Source organism: Myotis yumanensis, unplaced genomic scaffold (assembly GCF_028538775.1).
Source record: "Myotis yumanensis isolate MYYU_CA2020_CCGP unplaced genomic scaffold, mMyoYum1.0.hap1 SCAF_9, whole genome shotgun sequence".
NCBI lineage: Eukaryota > Metazoa > Chordata > Mammalia > Chiroptera > Vespertilionidae > Myotis > Myotis yumanensis.
Window position 1 is genome coordinate 48895012 of NW_027223760.1, and position 21877 is coordinate 48916888.

At 37.1% G+C, this 21877-nt stretch overlaps 1 protein-coding gene across 12 annotated transcripts in view; it reads left to right on the forward strand.

Annotated features, from left to right (window-relative positions):
* PPP1R9A (protein phosphatase 1 regulatory subunit 9A) overlaps nucleotides 1–21877 on the forward strand; it is a 295498-nt gene that overhangs the window by 192794 nt on the left and 80827 nt on the right. For 7 of the 12 annotated variants that reach the window (XM_070424288.1, XM_070424296.1, XM_070424287.1 and 4 more), the window contains 4 exons: nucleotides 8587–8744; nucleotides 9249–9549; nucleotides 18120–18207; nucleotides 18305–18388. In XM_070424288.1, coding sequence (XP_070280389.1) covers nucleotides 8587–8744; nucleotides 9249–9549; nucleotides 18120–18207; nucleotides 18305–18388 — 631 coding nt within the window. The remainder of the gene's footprint in view (nucleotides 1–8586; nucleotides 8745–9248; nucleotides 9550–18119; nucleotides 18208–18304; nucleotides 18389–21877) is intronic. The other 5 variants (XM_070424297.1, XM_070424298.1, XM_070424299.1 and 2 more) reach the window with 2 other exon arrangements.

The window sequence follows — 21877 nt, forward strand, 5'->3', positions numbered from 1 at the left end:
TAGAACATATATTGCTCAATATACTTGAATGCTTTTTTCTTATAATATATAAAGCAAATATAGCAATTATTTTTCATCAAGAGCCATAACAAACCCTAAATCCCTTCTAGTGTGTGGCCGTGTACTGGACAAATATAATTTTACACCTGTTCCAGGATGTGGAAAATAATTTTTCCCTGCTGCCGTGTTTCATGTCCACAGATGACTCTGGTTGAGAGAGTTCTCGACATTGTATCCAAGTGCCCTGAAGTGACCAGATATGCCCGTGGCTGCCCGGCTAGTTAGGTCAGCATTAGACTAAACACAGAGAACAGGCATAGAGAGAGATCTTGGTAGGAGAAACGGTTAGAGTCTTAGTTGGATTAGACTCCCTAGAAAAGTCACCTGAACAGCAGCTCTTCCTCAGTTTCTAAATATTCCAGGATCTTTATGCTAATACTGTTTTCAGCTTCAAGTATTTTAAAGGCTGTTTGTTAAAGAAAAAGTATGCATATTCCATAGAGATACTGAAAGAAAGACAACGACTGATACTTCATATAGTGGAAACTGTATGAAGGCAGATTATGATTATTCTATCATGAGGGGTCAGAAGAACCACACCTTTAAAAAGTTACTTTGAACGCTGGACGCCTGGTGGCACACTGACTTGTAAGAAGAAGGGTGGCTACAAGGTAGACAGAACAGTGTTTGGGCCTGTTAAGTGTGCAACAAGATATATGATTTGTAGGATGGCTGGGACCAAGGGTGAGGAAGATAAGAAAGGGTTTGATATAAGACAGATAAGATACATTTTAAGAAATGAGAGGGAGTGTGAAGAAAAGAGAAAAATGAATAAAAACAGAATAATATTTTCCTGATTTGTAGACTTTATGTTAAAGGTGGTACCTTATGTTAACGCTGTGTCATAGGGTATTCTTGGAGTAACTGTAGACTTTCAATGCCTGAAGAAGAGTTTATACTTAATTCTGTAAGCATTGTGACCCATTAATGGTATTGAGGCAAAACAGGAGCTGGGTCATGTGTTATCATTGTAGGCCAAGCATCTCTGATTTTTTTTTTTTACAAGATACCAATTATAATAGCAACAGAAAAGATATGGTAGGCAGTATGAATTCAATAAAATAACCTCAAGACCTATGGAAAGACATTCAAGAAGACTTGTATAAATCAGAAGAGGTAGGAAATTATAAAAAATTCCATTATGCCAAATTGATCTATATATTTCACACAGTTTTGATTAGAATTTAAACGGGGCCTTTATTATTATTATTATTTTAGAACTTGACAAGTTGTTTCTAAAACATATATGGAACAATACTTGGCCCAGAGTAGTCAAGATACTCCTGAAGAAATACATGCAAAGGAACTTCTTTTTTTTAAATTTTAAAATTTGTTTTCTTTATTGATTAAGGTTATTACATATGTGTCCTTATCACCCCCTTGCTTCCCCACCTCCCTACTCTTGTCCTCTCCCCCCTGTTGTCTGTGTTCATTGGTTAGGCTTATATGCCTGCATACAAGTCCTTTGGTTGATCTCTCCCCATTACCTCCACCCTCCCCTACCTTCCCTCTGAGGTTTGACAGTCTGATCAATGCTTCTCTGTCTCTGGATCTGTTTTTGTTCATCAGTTTATGTTCTTCATTATATTCCATAAATGAGTGAGCTCATGTGATATTTATCTTTCTCTGACTGGCTTATTTTGCTTAGCATAATGCTCTCCAGTTCCATCCATGCTGTTACAAATGGTAAGAATTCCTTCTTTTTTACCACAGCGTAGTATTCCATTGTGTAGATGTACCACAGTTTTTTAATCCATTCATCTGCTGATGGGCACTTAGGCTGTTTCCTAATCTTAGCTATGGTAAATTGTGCCGCTATGAACATAGGGGTGCATATATCCTTTCTGATTGGTGTTTCTAGTTTCTTGGGATATATTCCTAGAATAGGGATCACTGGGTCAAATGGGAGTTCCATTTTTAGTTTTTTGAGGAAACTCCATAGTGTTTCTCCACAGAGGCTGCACCAATCTGCATTCCCACCAGCAGTGCATGAGGGTTCCTTTTTCTCCGCATCCTCACCAGCACTTGTCATTTGTTGATTTGTTGATGATAGCCATTCTGACAGGTGTGACTGCATTGTCATTTTGTTCTTTCAGATACCAAGATTCACTGGAAAGGAATAATGATTGAGACTGAGGTGTAGTGTCAGCAATTGAGAAGTAGACCAGTGCAACAGAGTAGAGTCCAGAAACAGACTGGCCCATGTGTGCCAATTTGAGAATAATACAGAACTGACACCGCAGATTAGTGGAGAAAGGGTGGACTAGCAAATGGTGCTAGGAAAAGTAATCATTCACATAGAGAAAAATGAAATCGGACCCGATCTCACAGCTTTCATGAAATAGATTCCAAATGGATTAAAGATTCAAATATAAAAGGCTATATTTAAACCTTTTAGAAGAAAATGTAGGAGAATGTTTATATGGTTTCTTAAGATGCAAAATTCCAAATCATATGAAGAGTTTGATAAATTTGACCACAGTAATATTAAGAAAATCTCATCTTCAAAAGACATTATAAAGACCTTAGAAAGAGAAGCCAAAAATTAAGAGAAGATATTTATAGCCCATATAACTAAGAGAAAAGGTTGTTATCCAGAATATACTTAAGAATTCAAATCAATCATAGAAAAACACAACTAAATGGACAAAAAGCATAAGCTGTCAGTTCACAAAAGAGGAAACTCAAAGGTTGGTGAACATAAATAAATATTCAATGTTATTAATAAAAATAAAGCGACTGGCAAAGAGTTTCATATGATTGCCAGCATGTAGGGAAAAAGGAAAACTCATACAACAATTTTTGTTAAAACAATTTGGTGTTGTCCAGTAGTATGGAAGAGGTGTAAATTCCATGGCCCAATAAGTTCACTTCTGTGTGTATGCTCTCTAGAAACACACCAGTGTGCACCAAAACATTGTTCATAATGGCTGCAGTAAAGTCAACCCTCGTCATACCTTTCAGCACAATGTTGAGCAACAACCAAAAAGGAAAAAATGATTTACAGAATGTTATGTACAGTTCATGACCAGGTGTATAAAGTGAAAAAGCAAGTAAAATTAATCATTATATTCTTTAGGGATATTTTTGTGGGGAAAAACAGAGGCTACAACTAGAAATGGAGCATAGAGGGCTTCAAAAATGCTAATTTTACTTTTTAGGCTTGATAGTAGGTACATAAGTATCCTTTTTTAAAAAAAAATCCTTTTTCTATGACTTCCACATATGGTCTACATATTTTACTACATAAAATACTTTTTAAACGCTTTATTGTTGAAAGTATTACATATGTCCCCTTTTTCCCACCAGTGACCCCTGACTATATAAAATATTTTAAAATAGAAAAATGTAACGAGCATGATTGAAAGATAAGAATGAGGAAAACCACAAAAGGTGGTGTTTTTTGTTGTTGTTTTTTTGGCTTCAAATATTAGTCTAAGGTTTAGTAAGAACAACAACAAAAAAAGGCCAGCACTAGGCGGACATTTGCATCGCTGAAGTTCCTGAGGTCATTGGGCTCCTCCAAGGAATCGTTTTCTGCTGAGGCCAGAACCAGGCCCTTGTCCTTTTGCCTTTCCCTGAGCCCGTGGTGTCAGTGGTTCTTTTCAGATACCGGTGGCTGAGGCCGGCCAGACCCCTACCACTGCATCTGATTTATTTCCTGATGGAGTCATTTTTAGCATTGGAACCCAGCATTTAAAAGAAAGTTCAAGGCATGATTAAAGCCAGGCTGCATTAAAGGCAAAGTCATTAAAAGGAAAGGGAGGACGCTTGCACTATAATATCAGGAGTGTCTTATACAACGAACAGCGCTAGATACAGAGCAATGAGGTGATTATTCCATGTCCTATTGTTTAGTTCTAAATTGGGGTAGAGGAGAATTCTGGAGTAGATCCAAACTCACTCTATTCTGAATTCAGATATAAGTTCTCAGTAAACTTGCACAATTTTCATTTTTTTCCAGAACAAATTATTTTCAATAGCTCTAAATTCCAGATAAATAATTTTGGCCATAAGATATTACTGAATTGTACTAATTAATGGGTGAACACTCCCAGTAAATCACTATGGAAAATTTTAATGAACAAACCAAATGAATGAGAAATCAATATTTACTGATTGTTTTCTGGCAAACCATTAAAGCCAAATTCTGTCCTATCACTCAAAAAACAAACCACCTGAAGTGCCTGTCAAGTTTTATGCAAGTTTTACATCTGTTGTTGTATAAGCCATGAAGACTCTTGTCTGCAACTTGCTTTAGTCACTTAAGAATATCTTGCTAACCTTTTCATTGTCAGTAAATAAAGACATTTACGGAGTGATTATTATGTACCAGTCATTCTTCTAAGCATTTATATATCTTTTTATGCCTTTAGTCCTCATAAAATGCAAGTATTATTGTGATATGTTATTATCATGCCAGTTTTGCAATTGAGGATTCTGAAGCACAGAGAGTTTAGGTCTATTACTCAGTTGAGTGGCAGAACCACTGTTCCGGGTTCTATGTAAGGAAGACTAACTCCAGGGCTACTCCCTAGGTAACTGTTTTGCACTGCCCCCGTGCAGTACATAAACCTGCCTCTGAATGCTGTGTGTATGAACCCAAAGCCCCATGGGCCCACCTTTTATGAATTTGCAAATAGCGTTCAAGTTTAAAAATGTCACCAAGTGTCTCATTATGCTCAGCATTTCTGTTGATAATAGCACAAGCCAGGCAGCGTGATGGTCTAAGGTCTGACTGTTTTTGAGGAGAATAATGCACATAAGAATGTGGAGCAGACCCTATTGTCATGCTGCTCCATTCCCCTACTTCCCCGCCGCCGTCTGTGTCTGATCCGTGGGCAGCATTCCATTTACGTCAAAAATAACGTCAATCTGGTGAAAAAAAACTGAATGACTCAGAGCATTACTTTAGGGAGCAGATCTCTGTGAAATATGATATATAGCATCCTAATTTCACAGAACATTTTTCATAACAGTTGCTAAAATCATATTCAAATGCATTAAATTACTCTGGAGGACCCAATTCAAAGCAATAAGGAGACTATTCTTAAGATGCAGGTATTTTGAAGCGGAGTCCAACCCACTCAAAACTGCTCTATCATCAGCTACTTCATATCTTTTCTGTATCTGTCTCTCTATGTGTATTGATTCACTCGAGTCTGCTCTTCTTTTGTATTTTAGTTGAATTTGAGTCTGAAAAAGGCTATTTTAGAGACTGGAGGGTCTGAAAGAAAGAATAGAGAAGAAAGGGGAAAGGAAAATAAAAATTCCCTCTAATTTTTAGGGACAACAGAGCAAGGTGCCCTGGAGAGAAGCGGCAGAGGAGGGACCGAGCCTTGGCTTTCTCAGAGCAATGTTGTGCTATTGATTACGAACTCTGTAGAGAATGAACGGCAGTGAGTGAGCATGGCCACCGGAGCCCTTACATTTAGTAGCACACACTTAAATCATTAAGCCAGTCAGATTGCTCCTGCCACACCACCATCCACAAAATTTTGACAGATAGTTGTTGTTTTTTTCTTTAAGAATTTTATTTCTTGGATAAAGATAAAGCCAAATGAAATCCCTACTTTTTTTTCTTCTTCTGGCACTGTATACTTCTGGGAATTTGCAAAGTTAGCCCTGGACATGTATTTTTGTTTGAAACATAAAGTAAGACTAAAGAGAGGATTTGAAGAAGGCAGATTACCTGTGAAGTTTACTTTCAGACTTGAGAGAGACCTTCTCAGAGGATAAGCTTCTGAAACTGAACTCTATGCAGTCTCTTCTACAGACTAACTGTGCGTTACAGTTAGTAGAGAAGTTACTAACCTTTGAGCCTTAGTTTTCCTGAGAAAGACGGGTGGGCTAGAATCTTTACGGTTCTTTTGAATTATAATATTCTGATTCTTATATGACATGCTAGAAAAGATAGCTTATAGTGGTCGGACAGATCACTTCCAGTACCCAGAAGCATAAGTCCTATACACATTTCCTACTATTTCTCTCATCTCCTCTAATACTCCTAAGGGGGGTGAGGGTGGTTACTTGTGATGTCTCCTGGGCAACATTCCTTCCAAGTTCTTTCTGGTATAAGAGCCGTTGAAGTGAATGTTATCAGCTACATTCCATTTTTACAGTTTTTGTACTTTAAAACTTTTTTTTTTATCAACTGGAACATAAATGACTGATTTGTAATCCATGAATCATTACTATAGAGTGGCCCCAAGTTCTTTGTGTTCAGACACTCAAAAATTGTTTATTGGGTACCATGCTTTTGGCCACTTGGATCATGGATTTAAGGCACTGCTTTTCAGATTCCAGCTGACTTCATCTTTAAAAGCTGTAGTTCCATGTGTGACCTCCAGTGGGTTGAACGGAGTCAACCCACTAAAGCAGATGCACCAGATTGCCATTTGGCGATTGACTGACACCAGGACCTGGCAAATTACTGAATAGTAATGGAGTCAGAAGTCCCAGAATAAATTATCTATAGTCTAAACAAGTGGTTCTCAACCTTCTGGCCCTTTAAATATAGTTCCTCATGTTGTGACCCAACCATAAAATTATTTTCGTTGCTACTTCATAACTGTAATGTTGCTACTGTTATGAATCATAATGTAAATATCTGATATGCAGGATGGTCTTAGGCGACCCCTGTGAAAGGGTCGTTCGACCGCCAAAGGAGTCGCGACCCACAGGTTGAGAACCGCTGGTCTAAACCCTGCTAATAAGTAGTTCTCCTGTTCCCTCGCTCTGTTGTTCAGTACCTAGTGATGGAGTTGAGTGCTATGCTGGGTCCACTGGGGCCAGGATTCTATTGCAAGAGGAGCCATATTTACAAAAATAGAATGACCTTCCTCGTTAGGTCTTTTTGTCACCAAGTAGCCAAAGCTGTTACTACCAACCAAACAAGAAGTCGTCTGAGAAATCATTTTTCCTATAGTTTTCAATGTCTTCCCTTTTTAATGCTCTCTTAACACCTATATGAAAGGTTAATGGTAATGCTTCTTACATAGCCTGTTGGACAAGTTAATTTCCCAGAAGTGAATTTCCAGTCACACCAAATGTGATTTTTCAATGGAAAATACTAGACTCTAATGCCATTAAAATCTTATTCTGTATCTTGTTCAACACTAACTAAATTGGAGAGTATAGCCTTGGAGTCCAAAAGCTAGAATGGTCATGGCAGCTCATCAGCTAGCTATGTAGATGACCGCAAGTTACTCAAGTTCTCTGAGCTCAGGGGAGGGAAAACATACTTGGCTGCTTTGTCTCTTGGAGCTGTTGTGGGGACACATGAGATGGTGTATGTGACAGGACTTTGTGTCAAAGAACATAAAATCCAAATATGAAACAGATAAACATGTATGACAGTATATCTGGTTATATTATTGCTTTCATCTATTTGGTGTTTCCACGTTTTATATGTAAACAAGAGCTTGTAAGGTTGATTCTCCCCCATTTATCAAAATTGATGAACTCTTAATGGGCAGCTGCAAGTTTAGATTTTATTGGAAGGAGGAAATGAAAGTAATAAAGGAGATTTCTTTCCTCCATTGACAAGTAAAAACAAAGAGACGATTACTTATAACATATTTAGCTGTCCTTTATATAGAACTGAATGGTCTGACTTTTCTGTATATTCACTTTTCTTTCAAATATGGGAAATGAAAAGTCAAAATCTTCTTTAAATATTGTCATTCAATAGATGTATCTCCTAGGGAAAAATATGTTTGTTAGAATCATATGCCAATTGCTAACTTCCATACATAAGAGAGGTACAACCTGAGGTGCTTACTTGTTTTGGTTTTGTAATATAATATATTCAGAGTACACCTTTATCTTTACTGTGATAAGGAATTTCCTGGGGTACTGCTACTGTAAGAAATTATTTTATTCTATTAATATCAGTACTTAGTTTTTGCAACTCCATTATTTGCTTTATTTTAATAATTTAAACCCAGAAGTACTTAATTATTAATTTCTTGAACAGCATGATTTCATTTAATGACTGCCACTCTGAAAAGGTAACAGGAAAAAGATAAAAGCCTGATAGTAAATTTTGCTAAAGAAAATTTACACCGATGCTCATCTTTTATTACCTGTACTTGACCTGACACCTGACCTGCTTAGGTTTTTGTCCTTAGTTTCTAAGATCTCCCAACTTTCATAGACCTTCCCCCTTATATATTGTTCATCAAACACTCCAGCATGCATACACATAAATAAGTAAATGCAAATCAGTGCTTCTTATAATTATGTTTTAGGAAGGTTTTATGCTCTTTGGATGTTAGATTTTTATTGTTGCCTTGGTCACCTTTAGTGTTGGTTTTTCTCCCTAAGGCTTGTACACTTCTCCTAGATCTCCCTTTTTTAAAATATATATTTTTTTGTTACCTGTGGGATATTATTCAGGCCATCATGGTTTCCTGCCTGGTGTTACTGATAACCCTAAGATTTTGTTATCAGTGTCTATGGTCTCTTTATCAATCCTCTCCAAAGGTTTCTCTCCCTGATTATTTTGCAATGGTCTTTTCTTAGACTTGAATGAAGCAGTCCCAGAGACAGAGCGCCTGGATTCGAAAGCCCTGAAAACCCGAGCCCAGCTGTCCGTGAAGAACCGACGCCAGAGGCCCTCTAGGACAAGGCTTTATGATAGTGTCAGTTCAACAGACGGGGAGGACAGCCTAGAGCGAAAGGTGAGCGCCCTTGACCGTTTCCTGATTACAGTGTTGGGTTCTATCCTTGTTCCTACAATTTATTGATTTTTCTGCAACCAGATTCTATGGCCTCATTTGAAATAGCTGGAATAGTTCACATTTTTTTTGTCTCCAAAATCCTTATTCAACTAGTACATTGTTGTAATTCAAATTCTTTCTATACTCATTCAGTGAACTAACCAAGAGCATTATCCACATGGTCATATTTCATGATGGTGTTTTTGATATTTAGCAGTTGGTTCTACCTAGTAGGAAATAATGAATGTACAAATAATTGTTCCTATATGTCTTAGGTGTCTGTGTTAGTTACAATGGTAATATGGTGAGTTGTTGTGAACTATGGAGTCTCATTTGTAATCCAACAAACAAAATTGGTTTTCATGGGGATTCACTAATAATAAGGTCGATCTGATTTCAAAGTAAGTATTACACGGAGCCGATGCTCAGTGGCATAACCTCCTTTATAATCTCTTATATCGACAGCCTTCAAACAGTTTCTGTAACCACATGCATATTACCAAATCACTTCTGCCCAAGGGTTTGCGAACTTCTTCTCCAGAATCAGATTCTGGTGCTCCATCCCTCACTTCCGAGGCTGTCAGTGTGCCCTTCTCCAAGTCTGACCAGATAACTGAATCTCAAGGACCCCTGCACCCAGAAAGGGAGCCTTCCTCCTCTACTTGGGGAGACACTTCACTCTCCTCTCCTTCAAAATCTGATCATGATATGGAAGAATCTCCTTGCCATCATCAAGCCACCACCAGGAAAATAGCACAAGAAAAAGGTACTGTCAATTTTTTTTCATTCATTTTGTCTAATTAACACCTTGATTTCTGTAATATAAAAATAACTTTTTTTCTCATAATCCTAAGTCCTTTGTCTTCTCACAGCTAATAATACTGCTTTTTTTATGGGATAAGAGAACATTCCTCCTCCATTTATTTATGTTTATCTTTTTCTACTAGTTAGTATTTTTATTTCTTCAACTCTCCACAAGTTTACTAATGAAGGATGTTATTTAGGAGGCCTTCTAGAGATTTTGTGGAATAGCAGCCGAGTTTCAATAAACACTAACATAGTCATATAGAAAATATATATATATATACATATATATATATATATATGAAAGTGATATAGGTATTAACCTATTAGTTTGGTTTTTATTTAGAAGAAAATTTCACAATAATGATTTATATTGCAAATGTGGTAGAAAGCTCTGATAAAGGTAATTCAGGGAGATTAGTGAATTAATTTTTATAAGAGGCTTCTAGAATTAACACCAGAATTTCAAAGTAGTGTCAGTACAGTTTTGTCTTTTTAATAGTGTGTTTTAATTTATAGAAGTAATGAATTCTTGTGTAAATAAGTTAAATAATGCATAGATAAAAAAAGAATAGGTTCATGCTCTTCCTACCACATGTGACATGTTCCTTTGAAGTAACCAAGTGTATTGGGTTATATAGTAACCCTTGAACGATGTGGGACTAGGAGCGCTGACCCTCACACAGTTGAAAATCCACATATAACTTTTGACTTCCCAAAAACTTAACTACATTTGTCCCTTGCTATCCATGAAAATTGGTTCCAGGATTCCCCACAGATACTCCAAGTTGTGGATGTTCAAATCTCATATAAAATGGTATAGAATAAGGCATACAGTTGGCCTTCCATATCCATAGATTCCCAACTGCAGATCAAAAATACTGTTTTAATCCATGGTTGGTTGAATCCACAGATGCAAAACCTGAAGATACAGAGGGCTTACTGTATATTTATTGAAAAAAATCTGTGTATAGGAAGACCCATGCAGTTCAAACCCATGTTGTTCAAGAGTCAACTGTATTATCTTTCACATCTGAAAAAAATGATATAAAACAAATATGTAAAAATCGATACCTTGATAAGTATAAGGGTGAAGTGTCTTCAACTTACTTTGAAATGCAATTAAAAATTAATGGATTAAAAAAATGAATGGATTAATAGGTGAGTAGAGGGATGGTTATATGATAAAGAAAATTTAGCAAAATGGAAGTTATAGAAACTAGGGGATGGATATATGTTTGTTCACTGTAAAATTCTTTTGTCATTTAAAAAAATTGAATAGCAAAAAGGAAATCTCATTTCTCTCCATATTTATCTGGAGATTCAGTACAACAGACATTTTGTGGAACTTTACAGGCTGATTCTAAATTTATAGAAAGAAAAAGAAGCCAAAAGTACCTGAAACTCTTGAAGAAGACTGAAGTGGAGGGCCTTGCTTACCTGATACCTGGAATTATTTAATTCTGCATTTTGTTTATACAGAGGTATCGAAATAAACAAACAAAATAAAGAGCTTAGAAGCAGGTTTCATATACACATACATTTTATGACAGTTGCATGTGTAGATGGGTAGAGAAAGAATCGTTTTTAATAAATTGTTCTAGGAAATTTGGTTATCCATATTTTTAAAAATTATAATATACATATACCATGTAGAAGTTTCATTCAAGGAGGATTCAATACTTAATTAGATAATACAAAACTATAAAACTTTAAAAAGTATATAGGAGAACATTTTGTGACTTCAGGATAGGGAAGGTTTTCTTAAACAAGATGCAAAAAGCATACACCATAAGGAAAAGATGGGTAAAGTAAAACTAGAAAGTCCTATTTCTCAAAAGACACAATAAAGAATCCCTAAAACTTGAGAGAAGATATTTACTGCCCATGTAATTTACAAAGGATTAGTGTCCAGATTGTGTAAATAACTCCTATAAAGCCCTAAAAAAAAAAAAAAAAAAAGACAAATAATCCAGGAGAAAAATGTGTAATGTCCTGAACAGGCACTTCATAGAAAATGAAAATCAAATGCCCATAATATTTACAAAAAGCTGTTCAACCCCATTAGTAATCAGGGAAGTATGAAATACACCAAATGAGATACTATTTTATACCTACCAGATTGCCAAAAATATTATAATCTGATATTACCAAATGCTGGTGAATATGTGAGACAACCATAAATCAGATATTTGCCGGTGGAAGTGTAAATTGGTACAAGCTCTTTAGAAACCATTTGGCATTACCTAGTAAATTTGAAAATGTGCCTACCCAGCAAATCTTCACCTGTTTATATATCAAAAAAAAAAAAAAAAATCCTGCACTTGTCTACTAAGAATCATGTACAGGAATATCCATAGCAGTCCTGTTATGTAATAGTAAAACCTGGGAACAACCAAAAACTGGTAATCACTAGAATAATCACCAGTAGAAAAGATAAATGAGTTGTAGTATATCCCTATAATGAACTGTGCAGGAGGGAAAATGAACAAACCACACTGAAACATTACAACAGGGTGAATCTCTAGAAAAAGACATTGAAAGGCAAATTACAGGTAAATACAGACTAATATATGTGATTCTTGATATAGAGTTAAACAAAACTAGCAGATTACTTAGAGATACAAACACAATATTGAAGTTATGAATGGGTATGACAAAGCTAGTTGCATGGGGAGAATGTCAGGGAGTAGAAATAGGGAAGTACATACGGGACTTCAGATGTATAAACTGCAGTGGAAGTGGGATGACAAATGAAATGGAGGTTTGTTTTATTGTTTTTTCTGTAAACTCTGCAACTATCATATAAATAGTCTTGATTTCAGTAGATAACAAACATAAAAAGGACCACATATACAAAGTTAATCAATACATTTCAATATACAAATAGCTTCAAGTAATTTTCTTAAAGACAAAAATATGCTAAGGAAATAAACTGTCCATTCATTGAAGAGAAAATCTTCATTATGTATAAAATGTAAAAAGATGATGGAGAAATTGTCATTTAAATTAGATACCCATCAAATTGCCAAAACCTTTCAAGAGTCCCACCAACCAGTGCCAGCAGTGATAGGAGACACACTCCTACATTGCAGTTATGATTGCAAATCACTGCATTTCTAAAAAGTCTATACTCATTTGTCTGTACCAGATCCAAAATTGTACTCTTTCTACAAATACGTGGTGATCATAGAAATACAGTTGATTGTGGGAGCTCACACTGTTGTGTAACCGTTGGTAAGCACCATTGCTTTCCTTCTGATACTTCTCCTGGTTTCCCCTCCTGAGCTTATCAGTTGCTGGAATTATCTTCCACAGACTGGTCCTAAGCACAGCTCTTCTAGAAGTTTTGAGATAAAAATTAAATACTTAGGGAGGACAAAATGCTAGTGGAGGCAAAATAAAATATGTCCAACCCACTAATTCATCAAAAGTGGTTGTCAAGTTGTTGAAGGACTTGCACTGTAATTTGGCCTGCTTGCACAAGGAGGAAAACCTTCAAAAACTCTCATCAAGTCAGTGTTTAGAGAGCCAAGACTCTAGGCCTTAGTGTTCTAAGTCTGGAAACTCAATAATGCACCGGGATTTAATCAAGTCCAGAGGGACTGATTCATACTGTTCAACTTAGAAAGAACCAGAATACTAATTGTTTTATTTACTTTGGGAGGTACAACTGATATAATAACCAACATCATTCATGTGTTTTGTACTCTCCTGGTTGTTAGATTCATAAATCAGAATGAGCAAAAAATTAAAGTTACCTGGATGTGTGTACGGAATATTCTCATTAGACTGGCTGATTGATGAATGCTTGTTTCACTGCAGCATCGCCAGTCCTATAGCTCTTTCATGTCCCTCAGGGATTCTCCCTACCTAGTTCCCAAGATGGACCTCAGTATCATTAAAACATTAGGGCAATTCCGTGCTTCCAATTTTGTGACATTTCAAGCTCCAATACAATATAGATTCACAGAGTAGGATCTAGCTTTGTTGTTCTCAAAACCCAATTTGGAGACTAGCACTGTGTAAAATCCTGGAGCTCCTTGCTCTATGAGACTAATTCACTATGCAGACCTAGGCAGCACAGAGGTGAAATATGGTTAACTTGATTTCCCTCTGTGTGTTTATATACGTGGTTCTTACAAGTCATTGGCTCATCACTAAATGAACTAGAATGGGGTTTAGCAGTACTCACAAGTACAAACTAGACTTCACATTTACATTCTTACCTACCATTCTAGGAAATTTCTAGTCCTTCTTCAGAGCCCATCTTAAATCTCACCTCCTTTCATGGCTCCCTTACCATTCCCAGACAGAGGGAATTATTCTCTCCTCTATGATCCCATAGAAATTTTCAGTTACTTCTGCTTCTATCCCTTTGTGTATGATAAGTGATCTAGTTGTCAAGTATGAGCCAAAGTTTTCTCATTCATCATGTTCATCTTTGTATTCTTAGTCCCCAAAAAAGTAAGGCATATAATTGATGCATACTAAGTGTCTTGGATGAATTAAGTATGTGTCTGCAGAAAACCAATGCAGGTCTTCTAGAACAGAGGTCATCAATCACACCAAATCCAGCCTCCACCTGCCCTTATAAAGTCTTCTGGGTACCACACTCAGTTTGGTGCTCTCTGCTTTCATGCACAAGAGCAGAGTTGAGTAGTTGTCACAGAGACAAGAGCCCACAAACCTAAATTTTTTTGCTGAGAAAGCTTGCTGACCCCTGGTCTAGACATATATTTCCTTCCACTGAACATTGTCAGATAAACTCTGAAAGTGTCTTAGTTGTTGTTTACCCTTTATCTAGATTTTTAGAACAGTAATATACCACTGCTTTTGGTCTGTCAGTTTACTATAAAGTTAATGATTAAGTTATAGCTATATTGGATTGCTATCCTGAGGATAATTCGCTGGTGTGATTGAACACCTAATTGAAGTGAAGGATTTCTAACTCAAGTCAATACTGCATTCACAAGTCATCATTTTGTTGTCATATTTGTGGGATCTTAGGGGAAACTAAGATAAAAAAAAGTCCCATTGTAACTGGCTAAATGGTAAACATTTAATCCCATTTGAGTTAAAATTAGAGAAAGTAAAAGACTATTTCTAGAGATTTATAAAACAAGTTATATGATAATAGGAGGCATGAATATATTGTCCTCATGCCTATTCTTTGAGTAACCTAATACTGAACTGCTGGTCTCTAGACTTATATAGCAATGGACCTTTATTCAGACAAGGTTAAGTAGAGTAAATTAAACACTCTCAGTTTTCTACTGGTGATATCTAAAGATTACTATTCTAATTTTACATGTAACTATTAGCATATTGCCTGACACAGGACATGCCTTCAGAAATATTTGTTGAATTAATGTCCTGGCAAGTAGATATATTTTCAGGATTCATTTACTATTAATATATTGCATTAGGCCTTTATATATAATATTATATTAATATATAATATATATATATTTAATATATATATTAAATTGTATCATTGCTCAGAAGAGGGCAAGATTATATCCAGCTGAGGTTGGCAAATAGGACGCTAAAAAAACATACAGTTAGAGTAACCACTGAAAAAGCAGAAAAGGTAGGTAAGGAAGGCAGGTCAAGCAGGGAGAGATGGCATTGCCAGAGACAGGCACAAGTAAGCTGAATTTAAAGGAATGGGGCTGCCCCAGGCTGCCTGAAGTAGTTTGTTTATGTGTGTTAAGAGTGGTTGCACATATAATTGCACAGTAGGTTGAGTCTACAATTGTAGAATTTAAACACCTTAGGAACCTTGCCTTACTGGGAAACCATAAGATGCTTGAGCAGAGGAATAAGAATGAAAATACACTAAGTATGGGAAAGATGAGTTAGGAGAGACTCTGAGGGGATCTCCTCTAAGGAGGAGCAGTGAAGATGCAAGAACCTTTGACACAGACGTTGGTTAAATATAGGGCAGTGGTTCTCAACCTTCCTAATGCTGCGACCCTTTAATGCAGTTCCTCATGTTGTGGTGACCCCCAACCATAAAATTGTTTTTGTTGCTACTTCATAACTGTAATGTTGCTACTGTTATGAATCATAATGTAAATATCTGATATGCAGGATGTATTTTCATTGTTACAAATTGAACATAATTAAAGCATAGTGATTAATCACAAAAACAATATGTAATTATATATGTGTTTTCCCATGGTCTTAAGCGACCCCTGTGAAAGGGTCGTTCGACTCCCAAAGGGGTCGCGACCCACAGGTTGAGAACCTCTTATATAGGGGGAGTGAAGTGAGGAGGTCAAAACTGATCACAGGTTTCTAGCCTCAGAAAATATGGTCTTGTCTTTAGTAGAAAATAGGAAATCAGAAATATTATGGGGGAAAGATGATCAACTCATTTTATAATAGAGGAGGTTGTACACTCAGGAGAGGAGCCAGGCCTTGGAGGTAATCAAGAGTCTTTTGCCCTGAGATGGAGGAGAATGAAGTCCATAAAAGCCTTAGTATTTAGCTGTCAGGAGTTCTTTCAGTGCCTTTGGAAATGAGGACCAGGTCAGCAGGCTTCTAATTGCTCATGAAGGTAGTATTGGAGAGATTTCAAAAAGCCTAATAGAATTTTACATAAAGCTACATAAACAGACAAAAAATGTCACATTTCTATTTTTCCCCTGAAATCTAACGATCCAGTGTTGGTTTTTATGTAGACTAGAAGTTCTGATGTCCATTAAAAGGTACTTGATTGATTTAAAATGGGAAAGTGCATTGTTACTTAATCTTGCCTCTTCAGTCTTTTGAAGGCATTCACATAAGTGTTCCTTGGAACACACTTTGGCAAATGTGTGAGATAATGATGTGAGGTTGCCTAGCAGCAGGCTCTGTGATGGGCACAATCGGGCTTTTAGTCCCAAGAGGTCCAATAACTGCAACTCTAATAGGTCACAGAGTGCATCCAAGTACATTGTCTCATCTGGTCCTCTCACCATCTCAGCTACCTCTAATTCAGAAAATAATAGGCAGTCTCCTTTTTAACTTTGCACAGTCCTAGCCATTAAGAGTTACTTTAAGATTGACCTGGAAGGATCCAACACTTTCTTTTCTCTGGCTTCTCTTAAGAGAATTGAAATCCTGCTTTTTTTTTTTTTTTTTTAACGTCCATTAGCAAAATCACCTCAGAAGGTATCTGTGCCATGTCCATGGATTTTCTTTATGTGTCTGTGTCACATCTGTGGCTGATTAATTCAGTTACCTAAAGAGTAACAATGTAAATACTCATAATATTTTAGATTAGAAGTGCGTTTGGATGTAGATATATTTCTGACTCTTGTATTTTATTAGGTACATTTCAAGGAATTAATTGTAATCTGAGTGCACTAAGAATATGGAAAGCTCTTTGAGAAGAACGCTTAGAGTGTTTGTTAATATCCTGTGCTTCTTTAGAGCTTTGAACATAGACTCCTAAATGAGAACTGTGTGTTTTGTAAGGATGCATGTTAAGAAATTTCTCCTGAAATAAACAAAATAAACCTGCATGGTTAATTGAACACTTTCTTAGGAGGACAGGACTATTCTCTCTGCACTCCATGCCAGGAAGTTGCTGGAAATTATGTAATTTTAAAGAGATAGAGATAGACAGCAATAATTAGGGAGGAGTAGTTTCACACTCTAATATGCATCAATATTAAAACACCCTTTGCTAATCATCGCAGATAACTGGATATGCTGAAAGATAATACCAAACAGCATCCTTTGCTAAATGGTTCCAGGTAGAGCCTTAGGAGTTTTCCACCTTGTCCAAAGTGGAATAAGTTGCACCAGTAGAATCTAACTCCATTCGCAGAGTCTCTCCACTGATTGGCTTTTGGCATTATTTCGAGGGTGCCCATCCCCAGCAGCTGCTACCATTCGGAGTGCCAGCTTAACTCAAGGGCAAAGGTCAGTCAGCTCCAGACACTGAGGAGCATTTGGCATCTTCGCCATCACAGGAGCCCAACCAAGTTATGCTCCAACCCAACTTCAAAGAGAGACCTTTCAAAGATAGCAGTGTCCTAGAGCTGAGTCCCTGCTCAAGAAAGCCTTCCCCATGTTCTGCCTTCCTCTGTCCCAGGACTGGCCACAGGCCATTAGACCGGAAGGGAAAGCTCTGCCCATCACTTTCTCCCTAAATCTCTCTGACTCTCAGGGGTGGCTTTCTGTGCTGACCTGAGAGATAAGAGGGCTGGAACAAAAGGAAAGTTATGTTGGTCCCTGCTGTTAATGTAAAAGGTGACTTGATAGTGCTGATTCCTCCTTATTTTGTTCATTTCAATATTTTTGAAGCTAAAGCTCTTTGTGATGAGTATCGGGCCTTGATCCATCAGGACATCTTCTAGCTTTACTGAATGTTCCTCAGCATAGCTAGGTTTCTTATATCTTTTTTAAAAAGGCATCCATTATTTTCTTTTACAGTTAGAAATCGAGTCAGATTTCTTAAAGAGATGCACTTACTTTGGACTCATAGCTTTAAAAATAATAATAACTAGTCTTTCTTTACGTATGTATATATTCTAGATGGTGCCAAAGGTCCCAAATCACTAAGGGCGTCCAGTTCATTGGTGGTGCAAGGAGGGAAAATTAAGCGGAAGTTTGTGGATCTGGGGTAAGCACTTCATGATGTGAAAGGCAAGCCCTCTGTAAAAGAAGGATTAAAGGAGAACATGTCAGCTTTCCCTTTCTGATTGTGTCTGCCTTTATAGGGCACCGTTACGAAGGAACTCCAACAAGGGAAAGAAATGGAAAGAAAAAGAAAAAGAAGCCAGTAGGTTTTCTCCGAGTAGCAGGTATGGGTGAGTGATTGAGGACACAGATTCATCTCTATAACTAAACTCCCTGGCCCCCTTCCGTTGTTCACCAAAATCAGTTGTCAGTGTCTTCAATATACCTATAGTGAGATGAATGAAAAATTTCACAATTTGTATGTCTTACTCCAATTAAAGCCTACACTGTGTCCTGGGAGAGCCATTGCCTTAATTGCAGAATTTTGATCTCATGAACAGTTTCACCAAATATTTATCTAAGCACAGCATAATGATGCCTATGTGATATTAAGTACCTATTGGCTTTCAAGACTGTTCAATCCCCAGGCATGTAAGAATGATGACCGTCTCCTGCTGGACTCAGCTATTCGTTGGTAGCCCCTGTCAACTATGCGTACTGCTCCATAAAGACTTTCCTTTAGAGAAGTGGGCTTTATGCAGCATGTTTTCAAGTTTTCTTCTGAGATAACTTCATTTAAATTCCGCTTTGTAGAGAGAGATAGAGCTCTGAAGTTTGACTGCCTGGGTTTGAATCAGAGCTCTCACCTTTTAAATCTTGGACAAGTTATTTAGCCTATGTGTCTCCATTTTCCCATGTGTGAATGAGGGTAATAACAGTATCTACCTTATAACATTAGTGTAAGTGTTAAGAATTTATTCATCTGTATAAATTCCAGATGAAAACATTTAAAATGCTATCTGGCACATAGAAGGTATTAAAAAAATAATAATAAAGATAACAATTTGCTGCTATTATTATTGTTTGCAAGTTACAGAGAAGTTTTACATTTATCATTTGGTCCTTACAATAGATCTGGAGGGCTGGTAATAACACCATACTTTGCTGATGAAGGCTTCACCTCTATATAATTCAATTGATTACCCCAGGACTATGCAATAGGCCAGTGATGGCGAACCTATGACACGCGAACTCATTTTTTTGGTTGATTTTTCTTTGTTAAATGGCATTTAAATATATAAAATAAATATCAAAAATATAAATCTTTGTTTTACTATGGTTGCAAATATCAAAAAATTTCTATATGCAACATGGCACCAGAGTTAAGTTAGGGTTTTTCAAAATGCTGACACGCGAGCTCAAAAGATTTGCCATTACTGCAATAGGCAATTGATGTCAATTAGCTGGGGCTTGTGTCTCCTGTCTAGATGTCTTTCTAATACTTCCTGTCATCTTCAAGTACTTACGCATCTAATGGTTGGTTTTTTTTTTTTTTTTTTTTAAATATATTTTTATTGATTTTTTACAGAGAGAAAGGGAGAGAGACAGAGAGTCAGAAACATCGATGAGAAAGAAACATCAACCAGCTGCCTCCTGCACACCTCCCACTGGGGATGTGCCCGCAACCAAGGTACATGCCCTTGACCGGAATCGAACCTGGGACCTTTCAGTCCACAGACCGACGCTCTCTCCACTGAGCCAAACCGGTCTTGGCTAATGGTTGGTTTTTTAAAAATCGCAGTTTATATTCAATATTATTTTATATTAGTTTCTGGTATTACAGCATAGTGGTTAGACAATCAGATACTTTCAGAGTGGTCCCCTCGATATTTCAAGTGCCCACCTGGCACCATACTTAGTTATTACAATATCGACTATGTTCCCTAACCTGTACTTTCATCCCCATGGCTATTCTGTAACTACCAATTTGTACTTCTCAATCCCTTCACCTTTTTCACCCAGCCCGACAAGTCTGACACCTGTCATTCTGTTCTGTGTCTATGAGTCTGTTTCTATTGTGTTTGTTCTTTTATTGTGCTCCTTAGATTCCACATATAAGTGAAATCATATCGTATTTGTCTTTCTCTGACTGACTTATATTTCCTTATGAAATTTGGGAATCATCTCAAAAGCATAGAGTAAGAAAGATACAGGCAATATGCTAAGAATAAAGCACTGTAAAATCATTTGGGGACCACTTACTCATTTCATAGGTTGTCCTCTGCTGTTTCCTTGTTTTCTTTTTCTTTTTACTGGTATACCATGTGGTGAGAAGTTGTACCTTCTCCCTGGGATTACAGAAGAATTGGGAAGGGGATGACAAGAGAGAGTGCCAAATTAATTATTTTTGTTAGTTGGTTTTCCTTTATGCTGTAAAATGGAGAAAGGGTAGAAAGTTTTGTGTGTATTGAGGACAACAATCTCAGTTAAAATAAGACCATAATGCAACTCAAAAGAGATTTAACTTTGTGTGATTTTGGAGTGAGAAATATAAAAGTCTACTTTGTGCCTTAAAGTTAAGAATAGAAAACTATCAAATATGCTTAGAGGAAATAAAAGAAACAAGTAATGAAACTGTTTAAGAGAGAGAAGCCCAGATACAGAATGGGAGAGAAGCTCAGACACCTCTGAGTTTCTCCCTTTCTTCTCTGGGCCTCTGAGGCAGTAACTCCCTCTCACTTTTGAGGCTAAAAGGGGCAGAACCACAGGCATTCAGCAGGCGTGTAAAGGTTCTACTGAATGTGAAGGCAGTAGCCAGAGCATTACCACTTTGTATAAATTCCAGATGAAAAGCAAGCACATCTGGATTCTGTTGGTGAGTGCTCACCTTACTCTAGGGCAGGCAAAACCTTGGGTGGCTGATGGCAGGTTGTCATGTGCACACTGCCTCATCAGCTTTTGAACCAGACGGACTTCCCCCTTGGCTTCCTGGCCAGCTCTCCAGCTTTAAAACACTAGCTCTGGTGTCTCTGCTTTAGTCATCACAGGTGGTTCTACGTGTACCAACGCTATAGAATAGCTTTAAATTAGGATCATCATTTTCAAATTATTTGTAATTATATTAGAGTTCTGACAACTGAAAGGAATTCATGTAATGGAAATAGTAGAATAGGGAAGGAGAGAGACCTTTTCTATTTCAAAAAGGTAATTTTTTGCGCTATCACAGTAATTTGGTTAACACTAATCAAATCCAATGACAGCCTTTGTTCTTCTATGTAGATTGATAATGGGTCCGGAACCTTACAAAACATACTCCAGAAAGGACAATTACTGCCAGGTGGGAGTTTAGTGCAGCTGAGCTGGGCTGGTTTCCCAGGTCCCTGGAGGTAGGTGGGTGATGAGGACCATTAGCCACAAGATCGCACAGCAGCTGCGGGGAACTGGGAATAAATGTATCACCCCAGTGAGGCTTTCTCAGAAAGAGCAGTCTAACTCATGGATTGAGTTTGTAATCTTATCTCCTGGGTGTTTCTTCCAGTTCTCATAAGGTCATTCTGAGGCCATTAAACATTATCTAAGTTATAATCTGAGGATGTTAGACATTAAAAAGTCAAGATACTTGCTAAAACCAATTTGGTCTTGGTTTTAGTTTTTTCCTTCCCCAAGAGTAAAAAATTCACTTTATTGTATTTCTTGTGGAAACTTAATGATTCAAACACATGGCCCACATGAAACAAATAGATGATGTTAAAATAATCCTATATAATAAAAGGCTAACATGTAAACTGACCGGTCGCTATGACACGTACTAACCACCAGGGAGCAGACGCTCA